The following is a 24,162-nucleotide window of genomic DNA, read 5'->3' as shown; positions in this document are numbered from 1 at the left end:
GGTTACACTAAATGTCTGCCACCACTCCTATTGGGTTGCCACCTTCAGCGAGGCATTCACGAATCCCCCCCCCCCCCCTCAAAATAAGGACACAAATAATCATTGAAGAACTCTGAGCTCAACAATACACCATGAGAAAACATGCTAAAATATGTAAACTTGCAACAGAGCACATTCCTATTGTTATTTTAAATTTGATTATTTATAAATATGAATTATTATTAGTCTTTTTGACAGTTCTGCAGCTGGCTAAGTTTGGTTACCCACAATTCTTCAAAGTATCTTCTTTTATGTTCAACAGAAGAAAGAAATTATTACAGTTTTGGAACAACTTGTGGGAGTGTAGACAATGAAAAAAAGTTTCATTTTTGCAAATGCTTCTCTGCAAACTGCGCGCTCATCATTAGTTACTGGACAGCGCCATTGATAACTTTCCCGTTCAGCTCTACATCTGGAGAGCCTTGTGTTCAAAGGGCAGATGTGAGCTCCAGATGTTTTAAAACGCACAGGTTTACTGCATGCTGCTTTCACGGCCTGCGTTCTGGAGACCACATCGCTATTTTCTAATATTCTGATCAAACTGATTTTATTATAATTGCTATTTGTATAATAAACAGTGCATAATACGTATTTGTTTATTCAAATATGTGTTGGCCTTTGTAAAATACGGGAAAAATCGCATACCCTATTGATTTGATACAGGACAAATAATTTTATCTTTAAATACGGGACGATTCCGTATTTTAAGGGACGGGTAGCAACCGTAACCACTCCCCTGTTGCCAGGGTCTATTAATAGCAAGTGTCAGTCAGTTCTCTGAGAGTAGTGCTTTTAGCTGCCATTTAAGTGGCTGACACTCTTTTTTTGCAGCAGATTAAATGAAATTTTAGGTGCAGTTTGGCTTGGCTGCGAGCGGACAAAGGAGGCAGCTGTTGTTGGAAATGTAATCTGGCTCCACTGGGAAAAGGGTGCCACGGCTGACGCTGCCCACCAACTCTCCCTCAATCTATCTGACGCCTTATTTCCAGTAGCGGCAAAAAGTCCCATTCCGTCCTCAGCACACAGAGGAGCCTTGATTTGAAAAGTTGACATGGTTTCTCTACTTTTTTCCCCCTGTCCTCTCAGAGTTGGATGTACCGTGAGGTACACTCCACACCCTGCTGACTAGGAATTAGAAGCATCTTATTTATTTCTATTTTCTTCTCAACACTTTTATATACTCATAGTTGCATTCTGTTCTGTCAAGATTCATACGATTTCCTCAGAATGACGCTTTTATGTCCGAGTAAGAAGCTCCATACAGGTGAAGGAGCCTTTGTGAATGTGTGTTTGTGTGTGTTCTGTAGGTCAGAGGGGATTTCCTGGTCTTCTTTACTGTACCGTGACACGAACAGTACAGTGTCACCACACCCTACCCAGCACTGCATATCAAGTGACACGCCAAAGTTCTTTTGGTCATGTTTGTACTTCTGTCTCTTCTCTCCAGGGGTGTGTCCAGAAGTTTTTGACTAGAGTGGACCCTGTAGGACATAGACTCATGCAAGGGTGATTCCCTGATTTAAATTAGCAATCAGTTAATCAAGACATTTTTAATGTTTATACCAGAAGAATCCATATAACATGCATTTCTATTTAACTTTTTTATTGTATATGTTTAGAAAAATAACTTTAAATGCTACAAAAACAATATTAGCTAGTAACTAAATCAGTAACTTGTTTTTATTGAAGAACATATAGAATCAGAATCTTGAATCTTCTGGAACAACAAATTAAATTATAATTAAATATACTGTGTCTACACACACACAGTTTCTGTATATTATGGGGTGCCTTCAAGTCAGAAAGCTTGAGAAATGCTGTGCTACACTGATCAGGCACATCGAGATTTCAGCTAAGCAGACCTACATGCTTTCCTGGATAACAAATCTGATCAAAATGAACATAGTGAAATGAATCTGATTTTCTGAGTGTGCTTTATTTGCTATAGTTTGCACTTTATTTTAGTTTCTTGTATGCAAACTTCTTTAATTCTGGTTTTGTTGTAGGTCAGCCAGTGTTCAGAGTTTTAAGATGTGCCCACCTGGACCTGCTTCTTTAATATGTAATATTTGTTTTCATATACAAAGTACTGAGCCCTATTTTATGTATATTAAACATATATATGTCTGTGTGTGTGCACAGGGATCTGGAGTTTGTTAAAGGATTCTCTCTGCCCTTTTCCAGCCTGAAAACGCGTGAAAAGAGACAGTTGTAAACGAGTGCAGAAAGTAGAGGCGGTCTGAACTGTGAAAGGCATCAATTTTAGCCCGACCGCTTCCTCACGCTACTGCGGGGCAGAGAGTATTGATGTCAGCCGCCGTTTGAAGCCAGTCTGCGCTAAGTGCTCTGTTCTGTGATTGGAATCTGATTGTCTGTTTTTAATGAAATGGATTAGTTCCACTTGTCCACTGTGAAACGAAATCATTTCGGTCCGTTCAGACTGGCTTCTAAAAACAGCCTGATACTGTACAGAGCTGTGGTGTTTACAAATACAGTCCTAGTTTGCACCGTAGCCTGAATATGCATTATCTGTTTGGCTGGGAGCCACAAAGGGCAGAAACAGCACAGCATGCGCTTTGCTCTACTTACAATGCTTTATATAACTTGTTCTTATGTTCTGTAACGCAACGTGGGGTCGAGGACCGAGTACAGGAGGGCAAGGTTGGGGTCAAAAATTAGAAGCTGAAACAGGATCATATGCACATAGTGAAGTCTCGCCTACACATACTTGTACAGAGAAAGACCTGTGTCCTTTGCTCTTCTCAACTACTGGAAAAACCATGTAGTTGAAGGCTCAAACGGGTTGAGTCGATTTTCTAGAAATGGTAAACACACTGCATCATGATAAATGTCATAGACACACACCTCTTTCTTTTCTCAAGGCGGTATTTGGGAAGTCCAGGCACTTGAGATAAGCATCTGAGATATCTTGCATAAACCTAAGCAACCTTGCAGAAAACTCCCCCCCGATTCCCTTTACTTCCTTGTACCCTGATTCAAACCACCCTTATGAGATCTCTGATCTATAGGACCCTGGACACATTTTTGGCAGAGCGTGCAGGTAATGTTCCAGCATGCTTTGAGTTGTGGCTCCTTGTCGTGTTAAAACCTGATTTATTACTTTTAGCCGTTGAAGAGGGCTTGCAGGTACATCTGCGGTAATTAAAATATCAGTTGTGTAAGCATCCCGGTAGGAACAAGTCACATTTTTGCTTATGAATGGCTGGTTTTCTTAGTGTTCGTACATGAAATGGCCTTCACGCTGAGTTCAGAGCATTTGTTTTGTGTCCAACTCATACTGCTAACTCTGTCTCCAAGCAGAAAAAATGGACGGAGATGAAACAAATGGTAATAGGTTGGTTTTTGCAGAGGAGGGCTCGGACTGTGGCCGTACTGGCTGGTTGTTAGAGGAGGAGTGTTTGCAGCTTGAGTGCTGAGCTGTCAGCGGTAACGTACGATGGGATGATATGGATTAGAACACTTGTATTGAATTATCTGTGGGACTGGGAGTAAATGTGGGTAGAAGCGCTGCCATGAAGAATTAGACCGAGCTGCAAAAGCCACAGGCCTGCATGTATAGCATCCATCTTACCACCCCGTTATTGATGGTAAATGTTAAACTGTCGTAACGTCTTCTTTCCATGTTATACCAATGCCTGTCCCCCCACCCTTCCAACACACTCAAGCAAAGGTAAATATTTGCAGCATTTCTTAGGACAAAGGCAAATATTTGCAGCATTTTCTTAGATTGTCATACAACGTTGTGTTGTAATTAAAGCAGGACTTCTAGTACCATCACAATAGCTGCTACTTTTGACAATAGGTAGGATGACATGGCAATTCTACATCACATTTTATTTTGAATTATTTTTATTTAATTTATTCTTTTTAATCATTATTAGTGTGTGCAGAACTTTGCAACCAATCAAGCTTAAGAAAATAGTCAAACACACTACCCTTTTCTTATGTGTAACTTTGGGAAATCTGATTGATTGGTTAGTTCAGTTGGTTAAATGTTAATAAAGTGTTTTGTAGATAAAGTCTGCAAGTTGTAGATAAACTGCAGTGTTTTCTAATTGTATTTAGTGTAAATGTTTATTTTTAGTATAATTGCCATTGTTTTGTGCCAGTATTGGATAGTAAGCTGTTTAAGAGGTGGTATGTTTTTTTCATTAAAGACTTAAATTAATTAATAAATTAATTTTTGCTTTTTAAATTTTGATGCTACTTTCAAACTATATTCCCCAACCCTGTTCTGTCAGACATATGGAGGAAGTGCTTCGGTGTCACAAATCCTAGCGGTCTCACTCTCTTTTCTTCCTTCTCTCTTGTCTATCTCTCTCTTTCCGCTAATGGCTGTGGCCTGTTAAAGGGGGTGGTAGAAGGGTCAGCCTGAAATTTTTATCCCAATGAAGTGCATGGCCACCTAGTGGCTTTGAGTCATGCGCTCTGTCCCGCATGAATAAAGCACACACACATACACTCAGACAAGAGCTTGTCCACTGCCTCTGCACGGGCATCTGATTGGCCTTATCAATGTATTGACACTTAATTGTCTCAATTTGTTTTATGAGGTTTGTTTCCTGGTCTGAGCTTTGATGTCTTTCTCATTATCATTTTTACCTACGCTTCCTGTCTAAATGTAGTTTTCTTACATTTATACATCTCTGTGGCCTTGGCCCTCGGTCTTGATGGACATGTCACCTTTCTAGCACCAACATGTACTGTAAACGACGATACTGAAAATTAGACAAGCAGCAGGTTTCAAGCCCAAAGGTTGATGTGAAATGAGATAGACAGAGACAATCTTTCCAGCGGAGTCTTTCTTTTTTGCTTTATGAACTCTGTGAGATACTGGTCTACCTCACTGCCCTCTGGACACTAGCCGTAATTCCATGTAATGGTATAGTTAACCTGAAAATAATTCTGTCACAGTTTACTCACTCTCATGTTGTTCAGATTTGAATGACTTGCCGTCTTCTGCAGAACACAAAATAATATAATTTGTATAAAGTTTCAACTGTATTAGTCAATGAAAATCAATGAAATCAATAAAAAACAAAAAAGCTGAGACTCTTTCTTTAATATCTTCTTTTGTTTTACAAAATAAAGTCATACAGGATTGGAATGAGATCGGGGGGTGTATTGGTGACAGGATTTTTGGGTAAACTCTCCCTTTAACTACTCTAGCTTGCAGGGAATTCCTCTTTGGCTTCAGATCCGTCACTAATTCATTATAAATTCGGCTGTATTTATGAGAAGCTTTAAATGAACATGTAATTTCCTGGTATACGCTCCAGTTTTATGGATCAGGCTGCCAAAACATGCGTCTCCAGGGAGAGAAAGAGTGAGTGAGAGCAGACCCGGAGTGTTGGAGCGATTGAGATGAGGGGCAGCTCTGCAGGCCGCCTGCACTCTCACCAGCCGGCCATGCGCCAGTCGGGAGGAATGCAACAGCACTGCCTTGGCCGCTTTTTAAACAGTGCTCTGTTTGTGTGTGGCCTCGTGTCCCCGCTGCGCTCGATAGATGTGCTCTTGAAGGCATGGATGTCACATGTTCTCCCCAGACCTGGTGGACATGTCACACAGCTTGGGCCGGCAGTCAGGAGGGTGGTGTGATGTATCAGGTCAGCCGGAGTTCTGTAGGGTTTGGTGTCCTCGCACTCTTGTTTTGTCGAGTTTTACATCTTCACCGATCCTCCTCCAACACACACATCTCTGGTATTAGTCATTGTGGTTTCTTTGTCAAATTTGAGGCATGTATGTTATGGCTACGCTGAGAGGTTTTGAAGTGAATTGGAGGCTTGCTGGAGAGTCACAGAGTTCCTTTGGGAATGAGATAGGGAATGTTTGTTGGCTTTGACATGGTTGCTGGGTTTCACTCTCTTTGGCCTTGGCTGACATTACCTTTAGTTCTTGCCCTGGCAGATCCAGCCCGTTTGTCCTGCCCACCCCCTCCCCCTCCTCCAGGCCATACCAGAAAGTCAAGAAAGGCAATAGCAACAAAGAAACCCAGATAGCGAATGTTGAGGAGCACGGGGAGCACAAAACAAAAACAGGTCGGGAGAGACATGAGAACAGGAATTCCACTGAAACCTGAAATGGCTTCCACGGAAAATCCAAGGTTATTTATGCGATCGCACTTGAGGCTATTTTCCAGGAGGGTGGCATCCTGCCATAGCCTGTTTAGCAGTGATAGGCCACATGCTATTAGCATCTGAGTCCTACCGGTATCTGAGGCTGGGTGAATTTATGTGAATAGCAATTTAATCTTCTGGTTTTAATGGGATATAAAATCCCTTCCCGGACAACTGTCCTCTAATAGGTCTTAAAAGTTGTTTGTTGGTGTCGAGATGGGGATAATTAGTACACCCATATCTTTGGGAGAGGGCGTTGGTGGTCGGGCCCTTGCTCTTCCTGCATGGCCAGCCGATTTTTTGGGCCTGGATAAAAGGCGCTGGGCACTCCTTGAAGGGAAGCATTTGGAGGGCTTGTGACCGCTGCGCTCAAGGGGGTGGAAGGGAAATGAATGGCACAGCACTTAGAGTATCTCTGATGGGAACATTAGCCACATTAGACTGCTCTCAAAATGCCCTAATGGAGCACTCACACTCGAGCACGCACACACCACAAAAAAGAAAAAAAAAATAGTGCAAATAGTTTTCTGGAACTTTTTAATGTGTGATTTATATATTTCTGTAATTTGCAAGCTGCCCTCTCCCTTGCCTCTTAAGTAAGATAAAAACCGTAACCAGGATGGCCGTTAATTTCTCTGGACGAGATTAATGATAAGAGACAGCAGTAAAGCGAAGGGATCTTCAACACCTCACAGTCTCCTTACATGCCCTGTCTTTAAATCAACTCATGCACAAAGACCCGCTATAAACTCTTGTCCGTAGCTTCTTCTTTATCAACCTCATTCTGCCTCACCATGTGAGAAGCTACTGTGGACTTCCCTTAAAAGGAGGTGTATATGTGTTTTGGGGGTGTTTGTTTGGTGCTAGTGGCGAGGCCTTGGTGTTTGTGTAAATGTCAGAGGCTGTGTCGTTATTGACTGCTCTGTAACGGCTGTGTGCCTCTGTGTTCTCCTACACAACTAGCCCCAGGCGGCCTGCTGCTGCAATACAGCCTTTCTTCTGACATTCATCAAATTTCTGCCTCTTGTTCTCCCTCTCCCACTTTCTTCCCAACCCTTGCTAGCCTCTCGCTTACTTTCCCGCTCTCTGGATATGTTCTTTTTAGGGCCGTGCACAGTTGATGTGCGCTTGTCCACTCTGAATAATTTAGAGAAATTTTTGTCCTGTTGTCAGACACAGGCCTGAGCTGTAAGGCAGAGTGAGTGATCTATCTGTTTGGACCTTCTCTCATCGCTGTTCATTTTCACCAATGTAGTCTGCTCACTGTGTTCTAGCAAAGTCTGTTTTTTGTTCTTTTCTTTTGGTTACAAATTCTTATTTGTTGTTTTCGTATTTCTTGTTATTGTGTACAGTATATACAAATAAATGCAGTGTACATTTAATGAACTATTTGTGTGTGCACTTGTCCCAACATACATAAATACAATAATTTCATATTAAAAATACTTTATAATAAAATATATTATTATTTATTTATTAATTTGACAGACAAAAAAGTTTTTTATTCTGTACTTTGCCATTACTGTACTGTTGCACTTAATATATAGTGTTAAGCGCAAAAGCACTTTTGCATGTGTGGTATTGCTTAAAAAATTATACACATGTATATATATATATATATATTTTTATGATTATGGATGTGATTTCTTTTTTTTAAGTGTCTTTCAGTTGTTGCCAGTGTACACTGCGTGCGGGAGATTTCCTCTGCTATTGATTTGACTATTAGCTTCTGTTAGCATAGCAGCTAATTCCAGTCAGATCTCAGGGGTTTACCCATGTGTTACTCATGAACACACACACAGGATCCTCACACCTCTCTCTGCAGTTGTGTGAATAAACTTTTTAGTGGCTCCCTCACACCCATTACTGGCCTCAGAATCATTGAGGGGATTTTACTGTTGATGGGGCTGCACTTACAGTATATACGTGTGTTAAAAATGTCCTTTTATTGATTGGTGCCCTTGGTTGAATATATTTGAAGATTGTTTTCTAATACAGAGAGAAAGAGAGAGAGAGACAGAGAAAATGCTGAGAGATGAAGTGGTGAAATTGACTGAAGCCTACAGAGTGTTTTGTAGTCAATGTGTTTTCAATGTTCATGTTTACGTGCACAAAATTTTACATATTCTGATTTTTTACATATTCTGGTTTTAATCTGAAACACATATTTACAGCTATTGAATATTTACATATTCCTGTTGCAATTAATAATAATAATAATAATAATAATAATAATAATAATATACATTAATATAAGCACAGTAACCAATTCCCACTCATGTCCTTAACAGGAAGAGAGAAATGTGCAACAAATGTAGCTCTTGAGACTAAATTAAATTTCTATTCTCAATATTCTAATTTAGATCAGAATCAGACTCAAATCCCATATGCCTCACTTCCTTTTCTCTTACTTGCTTTCTCTCTCTTCATCTTTTCTTGTTTTTTTGAGCGCTCTGGGCATGTGTGAGGCAGAAAGCGGCCTCTTGGTGAGAGCGAGGTTTGTGTTAGATCATGTATGTGTGTGTTTATGAGAGAGGGTCAGTCTTGCTGAGGTTTCTTCTCCTGAGACAGCAGAGCAAAAAGGGCTCTGACTTACAGGTTTAACTTTTCCTTTTGTTCTTTTCTTTCTCTTTCTCTCTTATCAACTCCCCCTCCACCCTGCTCCTTTCTGAATCAGTGCAGACCTGCAGCCAGATAGTGAAGAAAAAAAAAACATTTCCAAAGATAGTCTGGGCTGGAAAAAAACAAACACCTGAACCTGAATGATTAAGAGCAAAAGAGAGAGATACCAGAGACATTATAAAGGAGAGAAGATGGACCACTTGTAGGGAAATGTTTAAGAATAATCGTAACGTTTAATATGGCAGATATAGGAATGAAAGTCCTGTCTTTCATTGGGCCAGTCGGAATCAAATTGATTTTAGAATCAACTCTAGAGTTCACATGCAAATGATCTAAACTAGGACTTTCACAGTATCATATTTTCACTACACAGATTACTGTGGCCAAAAGAATTCATGATAATATTGTTATTTCATTATCTAAACAGACTGTTGCATGTATTTCTTTAGTAAGCTCTTTGTATGTGAAATTTCTTAGAAAATAGTAAACAGTCCTAAAAGTTTATTTCGTAATTTTTTTTCAGTGTATGATGTATGAACACACATAGTGGATATTATGTGTATAATAGCAGCTTCTGGCAGCAAACAAGGTGGCAAAGAGACACGGGCTAACAAGGCTAGCTCGGATGACCCGACCCCCATGAGGGGGAATCGCTCTCAACTGAAATGTTCAAACAATCTCTCGAATCCATGAAAAATTTCATTCATTTTAAGATTGAAAGTGCATTTATTGGTCTACAATTAGACATATATGGTTTTAAAGAAGAGTTGACTTCGGCTGTTGCCACAATACAGCAATCGCTTAGTTTACAGCAGGAGTGACTGAGAGCCATTGAGGACTCGGTGATGGCCATGAGCGATACTCTCGTGTGCCTTGAAATTACCATGGCCAAGCTTCAAACCTAGGTTAACTCACTATTTTTAAAGTGCAAGGATCTCAAAGGCAGATTAAGCAGATCACTGTTTTGAACTTTCCCTGCGACCTGTTGAATTTGGAAGAGAAGCCTGCTGCTCTAATCGAACTCATAGGTCACTCCAGCCAAAGCCCAAACCCGGTCAGCCCTTCATTATTAGGGTCCACTTCTACCATATTCATGAACAGATTTTCCAAATGGCACACCAAAATGGAAGACTGTCTTTTAAGATTGTTTTGTGTGAAATAGCTAGACAGATTTTATTGCTCATTTGACATGTTTAAACATAATCTATTAGAGCAAATGAAGAGTTATACTTGCATGCCTGCTAACATGAAAAATAGTGGCTTTTTAGCGTTTTGTTTAATGTATGTGTCTTTCCAAGGGCATGAGGCCAGTACCTGTTGTTTACTGAGCTTTATGATGGTACTATAAGGCTGATGAGTGATCTTCTGCGGCCGACAGCTGCTGCTGCTGACTGCCCTGGTCTGCATGTCCCTACACATCCCTGTTCTCTTGTGTATATGTGTGTGTGTGTGTGTATGTGGGTTCGTGTGCAGGTGACCGCTGACCTATTGCGTGTGAAGGAACAGGAAAAATGACTTTACTGAATTTATTTGAACACCTTCCATCACAAGTGTCAGCATTTGTGTGCTTGTTTGTTTATCTGAGCATAGGGATTAAAAGGGGATAAATGCAGAATAAGAGACTAAAAAAACCACTGGAAGCCTCTTGTGTACTGTACTTCATATACACTATACTAAAGTGACAGAGCTGAAGGTAGCTAAATAATTAATGAAGTACAAGCGAATAGACTTCCAGCTGTTCAGCCACCGTAGGACACGCTATTCATGAATGTTTGAATGTCCTATAAGAAAATATATTCAAATTGAAAAAGCACAAAAAAGCCTTAATGGAAATATGAATTGCCCAAGTTGAATACGATGGGGGACAGAAAGGGCGAAAACGCTGAGCGAAGTGCAATTATGTGAAAGCAAATGTTATGGAGCCTCAGAACTGGCTTTGGTCCTCTAATTAAAATGGCTGAAAATGTTTTGACAGTGTCTGAAGCCATGCCCCGGGCCCCAGCTCTGCGCAGCTCCAATTTCTCTTCCTTACAGATGCAGCGATACATTTATGCAGAACGTGCTGTGAATATCTCACTCACCCCCTCCCTCCCTCCCCTCTATTTCATTCCCTCGTTCTCTCTGGCTCTGAGAGAGACAATGAAGAAAAGAGGTCTCCGTGATCTGTGCTTCAGAGGCTGCAGCCGAAGACCCGGCCGTGTGCTGGTTTCTGCATTGTTATACGAATGATCTGTGTGTTTGAGCAACACTGTTTTGGTGTTTGTGTGGGTTAAATGACTGCTAAGGTTTAATTAGTACTCAGCACACTGCAAAGTATATTTCAAAAAAATCATTTTTGTAAATCTTCTGGAATACTTCTGACCGAATCTGAGATCTAATTCCAATAATAATGACTTTTTTGGCAGTAATGATTTTGGGCACAAAGCCTGTTTTCCACTACAGGAATAAATTAATCTGGGTGTAATTAATTGATGCATTTGGAGCAGTGTGGTAGTTTGTACAGTGATTAATTATAAATTAAGATATTTATGACAATGCATGGCACTCTTTCTTTACCATCCTCTACAGTCTTGTCATTCTTTCTAGGGTCCCATTTATGTGTGTGTGCATCTGGATGCTGGTATTGCTCTCAGCATTTTTTTTTCTCTTGATAAAAAAAAAAGGAAAAGAGCAAAGCACATAGCCCTTCTATGCTTTAATTTGTGTTCTCTATAATTTTGACATTTTGGTTTTGGGTTAAGAGTAGTCTACAGTTGACACCAACAGCAGTGAGGTCCTCTCCTCACGAGAGAGAGAGAGAGAGAGAGAGAGAGGATGCACACAGGGTTTTACTCTCTGACGGTTATATAAAGGCTTGGCCATTTAATTACAATCATAAACACAGTTTAAGAGGCTCTGACTGTATTATTAAAATTATGTTTATGAGGTTATGCGGGAATTCTTTTTTTAACAATCCATTCCAGAGGAACGACAGTTAACAATAATCCGAGTGACGGAACAAGGTTTTTGTTCATTGTTCACGGGTGTCTCCTCCAGGAGTACTCCATCTGTCCCTCTGGGGCTTCTGCTCTCCAGGCATGTTCTCCAGTGGAAGAGCGGATCCCCAGTACAGTTCCTGGGTTGCTTCTACATGATGTTATCATAAGGATGCACACACTTCCTACATTCACATACATGAGCAGAGGATGTTTGACTGCTGGTTAAAGAAAAGGTTTGACTAGAATTGTTCACTCTTCATATATATACATATATATATACACACACACACACACACATAAAGTCCTGACTGGCCTCACCAAAACAATAATGCGTTTATGTCCTAGTTCTATAAAAGCACTCAGAGGTAATTGTGTTTTGTCTTCATTCTTGTGTGGCTTATTGTACAGCAACACCTAATGACACACCAAGAGTATTGTGAAATTAGCCTCATTGTTGCTCTTAAATACTGAAATCAGCTTCTCGTATTCAGCAATAACAGAATGCATGCACACGTTTTGCTAGGGACTGGGCAGCTGGGTTTGATTTGACTGGCTTGAGTGGGAAATGTGTGCCGCTCTCTGTGGTTATCATTAGTTGGGCAGGATCTGTTTAGCTGTGTGTATTTCTGATTGGAGGGGACACGTCTCTCCTCACTGTAATAATGATAAGGAGAGGGGAGTCAGGTGTATGGAAATCTCTCCCGTTCTTAATTCCCGCTTGCTGTCCGGCAGGCAGGCAGATGGGAGACATGGTGTGCATTGGAATGAGTTGATGCTGGGATTACTTGCTTAATGTGGAGGGGGAATTCCATTAGGATTTTTAATTTTAACCCATATTTTCTTCCCATATTTTGTCCCATACACTCTTTTATACCCTTTCTTTATAAAAGTTGCAAGTGTCACAGATATTAAGTTTATTTCTAAACTCCACACATGCATACATTATAATTTCTGTTATCAGTGAAAGTTTATTTGTTTGGGACTTGAAGTGTGACCCAGATGCTCATCCTCTTGCAGTAATGAAAAAAAAGGGCTTCTTATCAGGGTTTGGGATGGCTAAGGTTAATAAATATGTAAGTCAGATTTTTGCCAGACTGTCCAGGTTAATTACTGACATGCTTCTGCTCCAGAGCACAAGCTCTTGTTATCACAGTATCTCTTTTAAGTCTTTTTACCCTCATTATGTTTATTTGGACAGTGCAGTTATTGTGCGTATTACATCTCATCGTTTAGATTTTAGTGTGCGTTCTTTTGCCGAGGCGGGCAGAAATGCATAATGTTTAGGTTTGGAGGGCACACAGTGTGAGAAGTGTCTCGGAGTCTTTTGTGGGATTTTTATGGTTCTTCCTCTGTCCAGCTTTGTCAGTGAGCAAGTGTTGGTCAAACAGGTCTTTGTTTGTGGCCAGTCACTCGGCACACCACAAAGAGTCTGGAACCGGACAAAGAGCCGAGTGTGTGAGAACGGTGCTGGGCCGACCCAGCCAGACTGCTTGGAGGAATACTGATACAAGCCAGAGACACACATGACCTAAGCACTGACACACGTGTTAAACACAGACACCCACTTGATGTCTTGTTCTGGTCAGAATTAGCTAATATTTTACTTTTTTTTTTTTTTTTTTTTTTTAGATCTAATCAAATCAAAAGACACTTGACTTTTTAATATATGTGAAGTCAGCTTGAAATAAAATTCTCATGTCCTGCACCATGTTCATGCTATACTCCTTATAAAAGCATTTTAAACAGCATTTTGCTATTGTTTATTACTTTATAACTCTGTGAGTGTAAATGAAAAAAAAAAAAATGGTATGACTGGTTAAATTAGCACAACAGTTTTTAAAAAGTCCATGCATTTTACTTGAAATATTTGTACTTTTAAAAATTAATTTGTCACACTGCAAGACAATTCATAACGAATAAGCAAAAGCAAAAAGTTATTAAAATTGCAAATAACTTTAAATTAATGTTGACCAGTTGCAGAATCTTGATATACACTACTAATCAAAAGTGGGATTTTTTTTTAAACAAACACTGAAGACTAGAGTAATGGCTGCTAAAAAACTACACACACACATACACACACACACACGTATATATATATTTAGTTTAAAAAAGTTTGACATTTATTGATTTGTTAAATATATTTTATCTGTCAGTGTTAAAAGGATTCCTATGCATTGTTAATTTACTTTATTTACTAATGTAATGCTTAAATTGTAATGTCATAATTTTGAGACTTGAGCAGGTGCAGAGGTGAAGGGACACCTCAAACACATATATATGCAGAGGCTCTTGAAAGCATAAGCCGCTGATAAAATTCAAAAACGATATTACATGGCATTGTCCTTTCTCCCCCTGCATTCAGTAATCCTGTTACTGCATTGTTGCATTACTTCAATTACCATTATCTCTGAGAGCTGTTGAATCTTAACATAAACGTCAAGGACAAAACAAAAGGAGCCACAGTCTCGGCTAGTGACAGCAGTGGAGCTGTCGAGATGGAAGGCTGAGAGTACAGCTCGTGAAATGCCAGCAACTGTCCAAATGACCTGTGCTTTTGCATGTAGGAGATTTTGAATCGCTGTGTGCAAGTGCGTTCAAATCCGGTGCTTTTGTTTGCCGGGGACGCCGTTTGTGTACTAGTGTGAGTGAGGGGGGTGGATTTTTTAGTGGTGGGAGAAAGAACAATGGATGAATCTGCATGTCGGGGATATTGGGCTGCCCGAGCTGTTTTAATCTGGCATTCATCTTAGTCTGCCAGTGCCATCGATCCAGACGGCACACATAGAAATGCACCCCGCTTTCTTAACAAAGCCAAGATTAGACATTACTCCAAATATACACGCTCTCCATCTATATGTGTCAGTCATCCATGTGTGTCAGTCAAGATAAATCCATTCGTTTCATGCACTTAGCTGTATTTAAGTGTATTTTAATGAAATTGGTCTGTTGGAAAAACAATTTTTCATTTGTAAATGCACTTGTGTAATTTAACACAACGCATTTGCAGTACTAACAAACAGGTTATGTGTGTGTTTGAGTGCTCTTTTACATTAAAATACAGCTGACCTGTCCCCTAGGTAGATTTTATATGTTTTCCACCCCAGACGAGCTGTCTGAATATTGCAGCAGTCATAACTTGACACTTTTTGGTTATTTTTGCAGTGTAAAGCTATCTGTTTGGTGTGCTACAGTTTCCCTGCACAAAATGCAAAACTCAGCAAGGGGGGAATTGGGTGGATGGGATGGGGTTCACAACATATTTCCTTCCTCCATGTCTCCGGTTTCACCATGGGCACCAGTCACTCTCTGCCAAGCCATCACCGCTCTGTAATACAGCCTTACTTTTTGTCAAGATCATTCAGTGTGGCTTTATCTAACTGCAGTTTAATGTGTGTGTGTATGTGGTGATTTAGCTGGATTAGTCAGTCCTGTGAGGATGTGGTTGGCAGGTTGGTTTGGGGTGGGGGGGATTTGGGGGGCTGTGGAGGGTGTTCTTGTTTCCCGTGGCTCTGTGCTGTAACATTGCTCTGACATTTCCCTGTGTAAAAACTGCCAGCCAAGCACTGAGCGCTCGCATCCGTCTGTAAGTAGCCATGCTGCTGCCAGCTCGTGCAGACCAGTCCAACAACTGTCACCGGCAGTCTCTGCCTCGAACGTCCGGACTGACCTGCTTTCACTGCAAATTGGAGAGCTTTCTAATTAACGGAGGAATCTGTGAAAATTAGAGCAAGGCCGCTTTCCAAAATTCTCTATTTAAATGCTTTGAGTGTCAAGGCACAGATTTTCAGACATTTAGAAAACTTGTGCACTCAGTGGAGGCCGAGATACTCGAGCCACGTAGTTGCACACATTAAACAGCTGTGAGTCCCTCATCTGCTTTTACAGCCCATCCGTCTCAAATGCCCAGTTCTTTCCCCTCAAAAAGACAGTCAGTGACACAAAGAATACTCTTTCAACTCTCTTGAGAAAATAAAAATTAGACCAAAGGGAGGGGGAGGCTAATTTCTTTGGCAGGCTGCTGCTTTTAATTCCACCCAGTAAAATCTTCAGAGTCTAATAGCAGATTATTGGAGCACCTGTCTGTGACTCACCGTCTTCTGTCATCGGAACAGATTGTGACAGTTTTGTCAGAAGAAGAACCTGGCTGTGAGCGTGCCAAGCACGATTCCTGCATTGCATATGTGGGTGCTTGCGAGAGGCACACCAGTCAATAATATCGCCGCTTGCGTGAAGCTATCAATTATTGCCGCAATTATTTGTCTAGTTGGATATTCAAAATGTCATGTGAAAAAGATGATTACATATTCCACTGAGTGTTGCCATGTGTAATGAAATGATGCGGGCCCTTGTTAAACGTGGAGATGCGGTAACCTGTCCCTGTGTATGAACCTTGTGGCTAGTGAGGAGACAGCAGACCCTCAAAGTCTATTTAAAGAACTGGACCTTTTGAAGACCGTATATTGAAAACAAATTGGGTTGTGTCTCCCGAACCTCGAAAACAACAAGTAGCCATTACAGTTGTAGCTGTGTGACAGAAGTGAAAAATACCCTTTGCATGATAATACAAAAATGCATACTAGGTTAAACCCTCTGCAGGTGGCAGCAATTAAATGTAATTTCTGCAGATTGTAATGATCCATAATTTAGCTGGCCTTTGCATCAACCCCACTGATATAAAGTAGTGTGCAGTCTTGATTTGGTGCAGGGATTTCAGCTGTTGGTCATGAGTGAGATTGTCAGGAGGTGCTCGTGAGTGGCAGGGCCACAGAGCAGCAATGTGATGTTATTTTTCTCTCTGTACACACCAACCGTCACCTCCCTCACTGCCCATCTCTCTCAGCTGAATGCTGGCATGTGAAATCCTCACTATTGGTATCTTGTTCTGGGACCTTGGATTATTATTATTATTATTCTCATTAAATGTCTGTCAGATTTGTCTGTCAAGTCTAAATGGCTTTGTCTTGAATATATACAAGGCGTATGTGCAGGTTCCGAGGTTTATTGGAAAGATTTTGATTTTGGTCTTTTAATCATGTATGTTTTGCTACCTTTAATTAATAAATATATATCTCATCTGGATTGATGTAAAAATAAATCTTTCTCAGAAAAAGGTTTCCCTCTCAGTTCTCAGTGAAAGTCAAACAAGTTCCGTTTTCTTATTAAAAAGATAGGAAGCTGCTAGGTGAGTGACCTGAAATGATAATGGTAAATGATAACTAGTATAATTTGAGTAAAGGAGAACACATTTATAGTTTGATGTCACGAATGTGCTTAAAATGATAAAAAAAAAAAAAAGTTTGGGAAACACCAGTATACGTCACCTCGTTTTAAATTATTTTGAGCTTTACTCATGTTATTCCTAACCCTCATTCCTAAACACTTCTAATTTATTTGTTGTCCATATTTCTCATGTAGAGTGGTTGTGTGTTTTCTGTTACCATGTTTAAGAAGTGCCAAGGCAGAGACAAAATGATGACAGCACAAAAGGGTACAGCAATGTCCGGAGGTGGCTGACTGCCCGCCACAGAGCCTTCCAGAACCACCCCCCATTTGTGTGCATTAACAGGATTATCTGAGAAAATCCACAGTGGCTCTGGCCTGCCTTTCCTCCTCTGAGCAGCAGAAAGGCCTTGCCTCGTTACATGCTTTCCTGGCTATTGAAAACTTCAGAGAAAGCCCCTCTGAGGAAAACAAACGAGATGAAAGAGTGCACACTGCCTGTTCGGCTCCGTTCAGCACCTCTTTCAGCCTTTCTTCCCGTCATCTCTCCGCTTTTTTCCCTCTACCCTCTTTCTCACGGGATGGTTGTAAAAAGTATATGATAGCAGTTTAGAGACCTCTGGCTGGTGGGGGGTGGGGGGGGGGGGGTTAAATCCATATCCCCTGTCCATTTTCGCTGTTTGTTGTTGTGGTTCCTGTGTGGATGATGGCTCTTTTTCTGACCGCTTGACCTTGCTTTTTTGGGAACGTAGGTAAATATCTGTATCTTGCATGTAACATCCGTTTCTAGCGCTGGTATTTTTCAAAGTTCAAACTGCTACTCATTACCTCATGAAAATATCCATTTCATTGCAATTTGTGAGTAAATCATGTGTTTTTTAACTAAAGGCAACCTGAACCTGATGCTTGTTTACCTGTTGATGGTGCATATGGCATTTGCAGGCACTTAATAATATATATATTTATTATTTAGGAATTTATTCATTGCACTGCAGAAATTATATATTCCTTCTTTATTGTATGCTTCCTGTTCATCTGTTTTAGTACATGGATGAAAGTGTTTAGCTTGAGAGTGCACTATTGTTTGCTTTTATAACTCTGCTGACAACTGTTACAAGAAGCCAAAAGCATGAGTGTATCACCCCATGCAAAGACCTGAGCTAAACCCCAACACAGTCTTTCTATGCTTTGTCTGGTTTTGTGTTGTGAAATCTCTGCTCTACTGGATTGTGGTCTGTAGTGCTGTTTGGGAGCATGTTTATAATAAGAGCTGTGTTTACTGTTACTTTAGCCTGCTGAGGGGTTAAAGCTGATGAGAGACTGTTAGTATGTGCCGGGGGCTGCACAGGTCTGGGGTCTAGACTGGAGATGAGGGAGGTTCATAAATGATTAAGACACAATTTGTAGGCTTTTTGTAGGTCCAAAATACACTAGGGAGGCGGTGAGAAAGGGAATAAGTATGAACAAACACATGTAGCAGATCGATCTAGAGATCTATTAATAGTTCTATTCTATTCTGTAGTTCCTTTAAATGAGTTGCATTTAATATCTTTGGTACAGTTAGAGAATTAACTCTTCTCTTTTGTGTTCTGCAGGTAAAGATGAGCCTAGCATCTACACTTGCACAACCTGTAAGCAGCCGTTCAGCAGTGCCTGGTTTCTGCTGCAACATGCCCAGAACTCTCATGGCTTCCGCATCTACCTTGAGAGTGAGCACGGAGGTCCGCTCACACCCCGTGTGGGAGCTCCTTCAGGAATGGGTGCAGATTGCTCCTCTCAGCCCCCCTTGCATGGCATCCATCTCCCAGAGGGAAGCCCATTTAACCTTCTGCGAATACCCAACTCTGGACGCGATGGACCTCCTCTCCGAGAGGGTCGGTTTCCCCCTACGCCACCTCTCTTCAGCTCTCCACCCCGCCATCACTTGGACCCTCATCGCATGGATCACCTGAACCCGGAGGAGCTGGCTTTGGCCACCCACCACCCGAGTGCCTTCGACAGGGTGCTGCGCCTGAACCCCATACCAATGGATCCCCCAGCTATGGACTTCTCTCGTAGGTTGAGGGAACTGGCTGGTAACACCTCAGGGTCAACTCCTCCTCTCTCACCCAACAGGCCCAGCCCTATGCAAAGGCTATTACAACCATTCCAGTCAGGAACTAACCCAACCTTTCTATCCACCCCTCCTCTACCTTCCATGCAGTCCCCCTCTGGCTCCCAGTCCACCCCGACCCCTCTTACACAACAGCCCAACACGCCAATGAAAAGCAAGTCTTGCGAGTTCTGTGGGAAGACCTTCAAGTTCCAGAGTAATTTAATCGTGCATCGACGCAGTCACACGGGTGAGAAACCCTACAAGTGCCACCTGTGCGACCATGCCTGTACGCAAGCCAGCAAGCTAAAGCGGCACATGAAGACACACATGAACAAGTCATCGCCCATGACGGTCAAGTCTGATGATGGCTTGTCCACAGCCAGCTCCCCTGAGCCTGGAACCAGCGATTTGGTGGGTAGTGCCAGTAATGCCCTCAAGTCTGTGGTAGCCAAATTCAAAAGTGAAAACGACCGTCTGATTTCAGAGAATGGAGAGGAAGAAGAAGAGGAGGAAGAGGAGGAGGAAGAAGAGGAGGAAGAGGAAGAGGAAGAGGAGGAAGTTGAGGAGGAAGAACCGGAGAGAGATAGAGGTAGAAACAACTTCCACTTCAGCCTCAACCTGAAGGCTGCACGGCACCACGAGAACAACGGCGGACGTCTGGGTGGGGGCGAGGATGGGATCCCACGCTCATTGCCTGAGGTTATGCAGGGCATGGGCTTGGCTGCCAGCATGCAGCACTACAGTGAGGTGTTTCATCAACACAAGCGAGGAGCCCTAAACTCTGACAATGATGCACATAGGGACATGTGTGATGAGGACTCAGCTCTGGAATCAGACAGAGTGGACGAGGGCTGTGGCTCAGCTATCAATGGTCGAGGCTCATCCCCCAATGAGTCTGCCTCTGTTGGTTTGTCCAAGAAGCTCCTACTGGGAAGTCCCAGCTCACTTAGTCCTTTCTCCAAACGAATCAAGCTAGAGAAGGACTTTGACATCTCCACCCCAACAATCCCCAACACTGAGAATGTCTATTCCCAGTGGTTGGCTGGCTATGCTGCCTCTCGGCAGCTGAAGGACCCCTTTTTGAATTTCGGGGATTCCAGACAATCGCCTTTCGCCTCGTCTTCAGAGCACTCCTCAGAGAATGGAAGCCTGCGCTTCTCTACACCACCAGGGGACTTGGATGGTGGTGTCTCGGGCCGCAGCGGGACTGGTAGTGGTGGCAGCACACCACACCTTGGGGGTCCTGGTCGGCCCAGCTCAAAAGATGGCAGACGCAGTGACACCTGTGAGTACTGTGGCAAAGTATTCAAAAACTGCAGCAATTTGACAGTGCACCGGCGCAGCCACACGGGTGAGAGGCCTTATAAGTGTGAGCTCTGCAATTATGCCTGCGCTCAGAGCAGCAAGTTAACACGGCACATGAAAACACACGGGCAAGTGGGCAAGGACGTTTACAAATGTGAAATCTGTCACATGCCTTTTAGTGTGTATAGCACCCTTGAGAAACACATGAAAAAATGGCACAGTGACCGCGCATTGAGTAATGAAATTAAAACTGAGTAGCGGTGGAGTTTGGTGGCTCACTTGCCCCATTAACAGCAAATAACACCCCACTACCACCCTCATCCTTGTAGATTTTCCTGTTTCGCTAGTCCAGTGGTGGCTAAGACAACGTGCTTGGCACCACCAGCACACCCTTTTCATTAACCGTTGAATGCATGATCTGTATCGGGGCAATACTATTGCATTGACGCAAACTTGGAGCCTTTCTCTTGTGCAATAATTTACATGTTGTGTACTTTTTCTTTGCCATTTTGGAAAATTTGACAGCATGCATGATATATTTTGGCTAATTCTAAAAATAAATGGTCCCTGGTTGGTTAGTTGTTTAGTAAATTTGTTGCTGTTTTATCGTTCATTATTTTGAAAATGTTTTTTTCTTTCTTTTTCTTTTTTAAGATCAAAGAAAAAGAAAAGAAAAGTAAAACGACCATGCTGCATACTTTCTGTAATACATATCATGTACAGTTTTGTGTTGTAACATGGAGGACTACAGGCTTCCACTTAACCCTCTTTGGACGGGCTGGATATATCGCACTTAAATTAATCTTTCAAAGAGATGTTCTGTCCATATAGGGTTAATATACTAATGGCCCCAAATTACAAAATAAAAGTAATGACAGCCTTTGAATTTCTTAAAAAGGAAACATTAAGATTTGAATTTGTACTATCATTTGGTAAAACAAACAAAAAGAGTGCCTTGGATATCTTGAAACTGCATTGGTTAATCTCATCTGCTGTTATTCTGGAGTCTCAGCTAGATACTACATAAGGATCGATTGGATCCTCAGAAGGTTCTTGCATCAAGCACCTGACAGCTATAGTCAACACTGACTTTAGAGAGAAATAGTAATAATCATAAAGCTAAGGAAATTTCTAATTAATCATCATTAGGTATCTATGTAAAATGTATCCCCTACATTGTGGTTTATGTCCTGGGCATGGCACATGCAGTATATGGTGTGGGATTTAGCCTTGTTTACTTCGTCTATCTGAAGGTACTGTACTTGACGGTACTAGTTTTCTGTCCACAATCATTTGACTTTTCTGTGTTTGTTCAAGTCTTCTCTTCAGTAGCACAACATTTTGATGTTTATTTTATGACCATTGTTAGTGTGAACAACCATGGCGAAGGAACACCTGAGGGCATTTGGAGCAGACTAATGTAATGTACACTTGAGAATTGGTTATTAAGAAAGCATTGAAATATTTGCAGCTGTCAGTGATGATTAACTATGAATTGCCTACAGGTCTGAGTCAAAATCTTATTCCTTTATTATTGCCTATGTCTGAGCTCCCTAAACCTGAAAGACAGACGAGAGAGAGAGACAGAGAGAGGGAAAACCATACACGTCACTTTTGTTCCTTTGTTTTATGAGTTTCACAAATAGTGTGGTATAAGTTGACATTCAGAGGAGACTCTTTTTCATTGTTGCATTATGACATTGATGACTTTAGACAATGTTTTTTGGTGTTTAGACGGCACTTGAACTCTGTCCTTTTTTATATTAAACATGCTATTTGGAGGTATAGTAGTTAAATATAAATTAAGATTGCTTGCTTGTTGGACAACGAAGTGCACTGTTAAAGTTTCCCAGTTTACAGGTATTCACGAGAGGGAAAACTTCCTATTGAATCAAACATGGTGTCATTATTTAATGTAAAAAAAGCCAACTCCTCCTCACACCTCATGAAGATAAAGCCCAACTCCGATATAATATTATTGTGTCAAAGCACACAGTGCTTGACAAATTATGGACAATTGAAACTTGCTGCTTTCACTGCAAGAATTTTTTTGTACAAATCTTTTTTTAAGTATGAAAATAAAATGACTTTTTTTAAAAAGTAACATTTCATTATCTTAGGGGAAACTGTATTTAAGTTTGTTGTTTCTGTTTTCCTATTCGTCTTGGTGGTGTTCAAGACTGGATCACAATATATATAAAATGGGAAAAATCTGTGATTTTTTTCTGCTTTTTCTTCTTTTTTTTCCATTTTGGCTCTTCACAGCTCTTCAGGTCAAATTTGCATTGGGGAAAGGTTTAAGATTATATATAAAATATATAATAGAGAAACATAATTATAGGAAAATGCACATCATGTCAGTTCCTATGCTAAAACACATTTATGGTCTACTTTCTTCTGTATTTCTAGAATGGTATTTGAATTAAATGTTCACCTAGTGTAGGTACCACAGTATTTATATTGAGGCTTGTATTTTTAACTGTTGCTTGTTCTCTCAAAAGGTATTATTGTACCTTTTTTGGTAGTGGAAAAACCAACAAGCTGCCACGGTATATTTTTTTAATTTGGCAGGATAATATAGTGCAAATTATTTGTATGTTTAAAAATAGAAAATCAAATAAAAAAATTAAAGTATGTGGCATTGTACAAAGGAGGCCATTCAATGGTTTCCCCAAGGAGTCTTTTGAGAATGTCCACACTAGCTAAAACAGGTGGTTGTACATATCTTTTTTCTGTTCTTCTTTTTAAAAATCTCCTGCTGCCATTCTGTATGCAGTACAGCAAGCTAATGTTGGGTTGTTCTGTAGTGTGCTTCTGTCTTTTCACCCGTCTCACCTGAATACATTCCAGCATCTTGAAAAAAAAAGCTAACGTCATATGCAGTAAACAAACAAACAAAAAAAAAAAATCATTCAAATAAATCAATTCAAATAATCAATGTTTTGCAGGTGTTTTTTTTCATTGCCAAATATTAAATGGTGCTTTATATTTAGATTGGGATGACTTTCATATGCAAAGCATATTTAAAAATGAAATGGAACTAAAGGAGCAGCCCACTTAAGTTCATACACTTTTGTAAATGGCAATGTGGAATATTTTGTTATCAGCCTTTTCTATTCCTGTTATGAGAGCTGTTTGTTGTAACTTGAACTTGAACTTTATCTTTTTCAATGGGAGTCACTATTTATTATTGCTTAAATACTCTGTTCAAAACGGAGACATAGAATGGATCCTTTTTTGTTCATTTGTTTTCATGTTTCTTAATTCTTCTTTTTTTATATAAAAATAAAAGAATGACCAAAGGTCATTGACAGACTTGCTTTTTTGTTGTTTTTGTTTCTGGTCTATGTTGAGTTTTATTGGAGAAACCACTGTCTCTGTTTTCTGGCAGTTGTCTACATTATCTTGTTCACCAACCAATTTTGTCCCTTTATTGAAAACAATTAATAATAAAAAAAAAAATAAGTATACCTGTGTCTGGTGGCAAAGATTTCTCTGTACATTTTTGTCTGTTATTTATTTATTTTTTTGTCAAGGACACTTGACACCCACACACACACACACACACACGCACACTTAAACAGCTCAGAGTATCGTACTAAAGCCAGGACAGTGTTTAAGTCTCATTTACTTGAACTCCGCTGGGTGTGTGCGTGTCAAATAATAAGGACCGTCATCCTGAGCAGCTCTGGACTCGTGGCAACTTTCCCCTCCCCCTGTTCCTTTACCCGCTACTGTGTGTTCGTGTTGTTCAGCAATGGTG

General features: G+C 40.8%; 1 protein-coding gene across 1 annotated transcript in view; it reads left to right on the top strand.

Annotated features, from left to right (window-relative positions):
* Nucleotides 1-23,715, top strand: part of LOC128026190 (B-cell lymphoma/leukemia 11A) — a 50,302-nt gene extending 26,587 nt beyond the window's left edge. The window contains exon 3 of the mRNA XM_052613013.1: nucleotides 18,595-23,715. Coding sequence (XP_052468973.1) covers nucleotides 18,595-20,657 — 2,063 coding nt within the window. The 3' untranslated portion in view covers nucleotides 20,658-23,715. The remainder of the gene's footprint in view (nucleotides 1-18,594) is intronic.
* Nucleotides 23,716-24,162: the final 447 nt, after the last annotated feature.

This window comes from Carassius gibelio, chromosome A13 (genome assembly GCF_023724105.1).
Source record: "Carassius gibelio isolate Cgi1373 ecotype wild population from Czech Republic chromosome A13, carGib1.2-hapl.c, whole genome shotgun sequence".
In the NCBI taxonomy this organism is placed as follows: domain Eukaryota; kingdom Metazoa; phylum Chordata; class Actinopteri; order Cypriniformes; family Cyprinidae; genus Carassius; species Carassius gibelio.
Note: the sequence above shows the minus strand (reverse complement) of the source record. Positions and strands in the feature narration are given on the sequence as shown.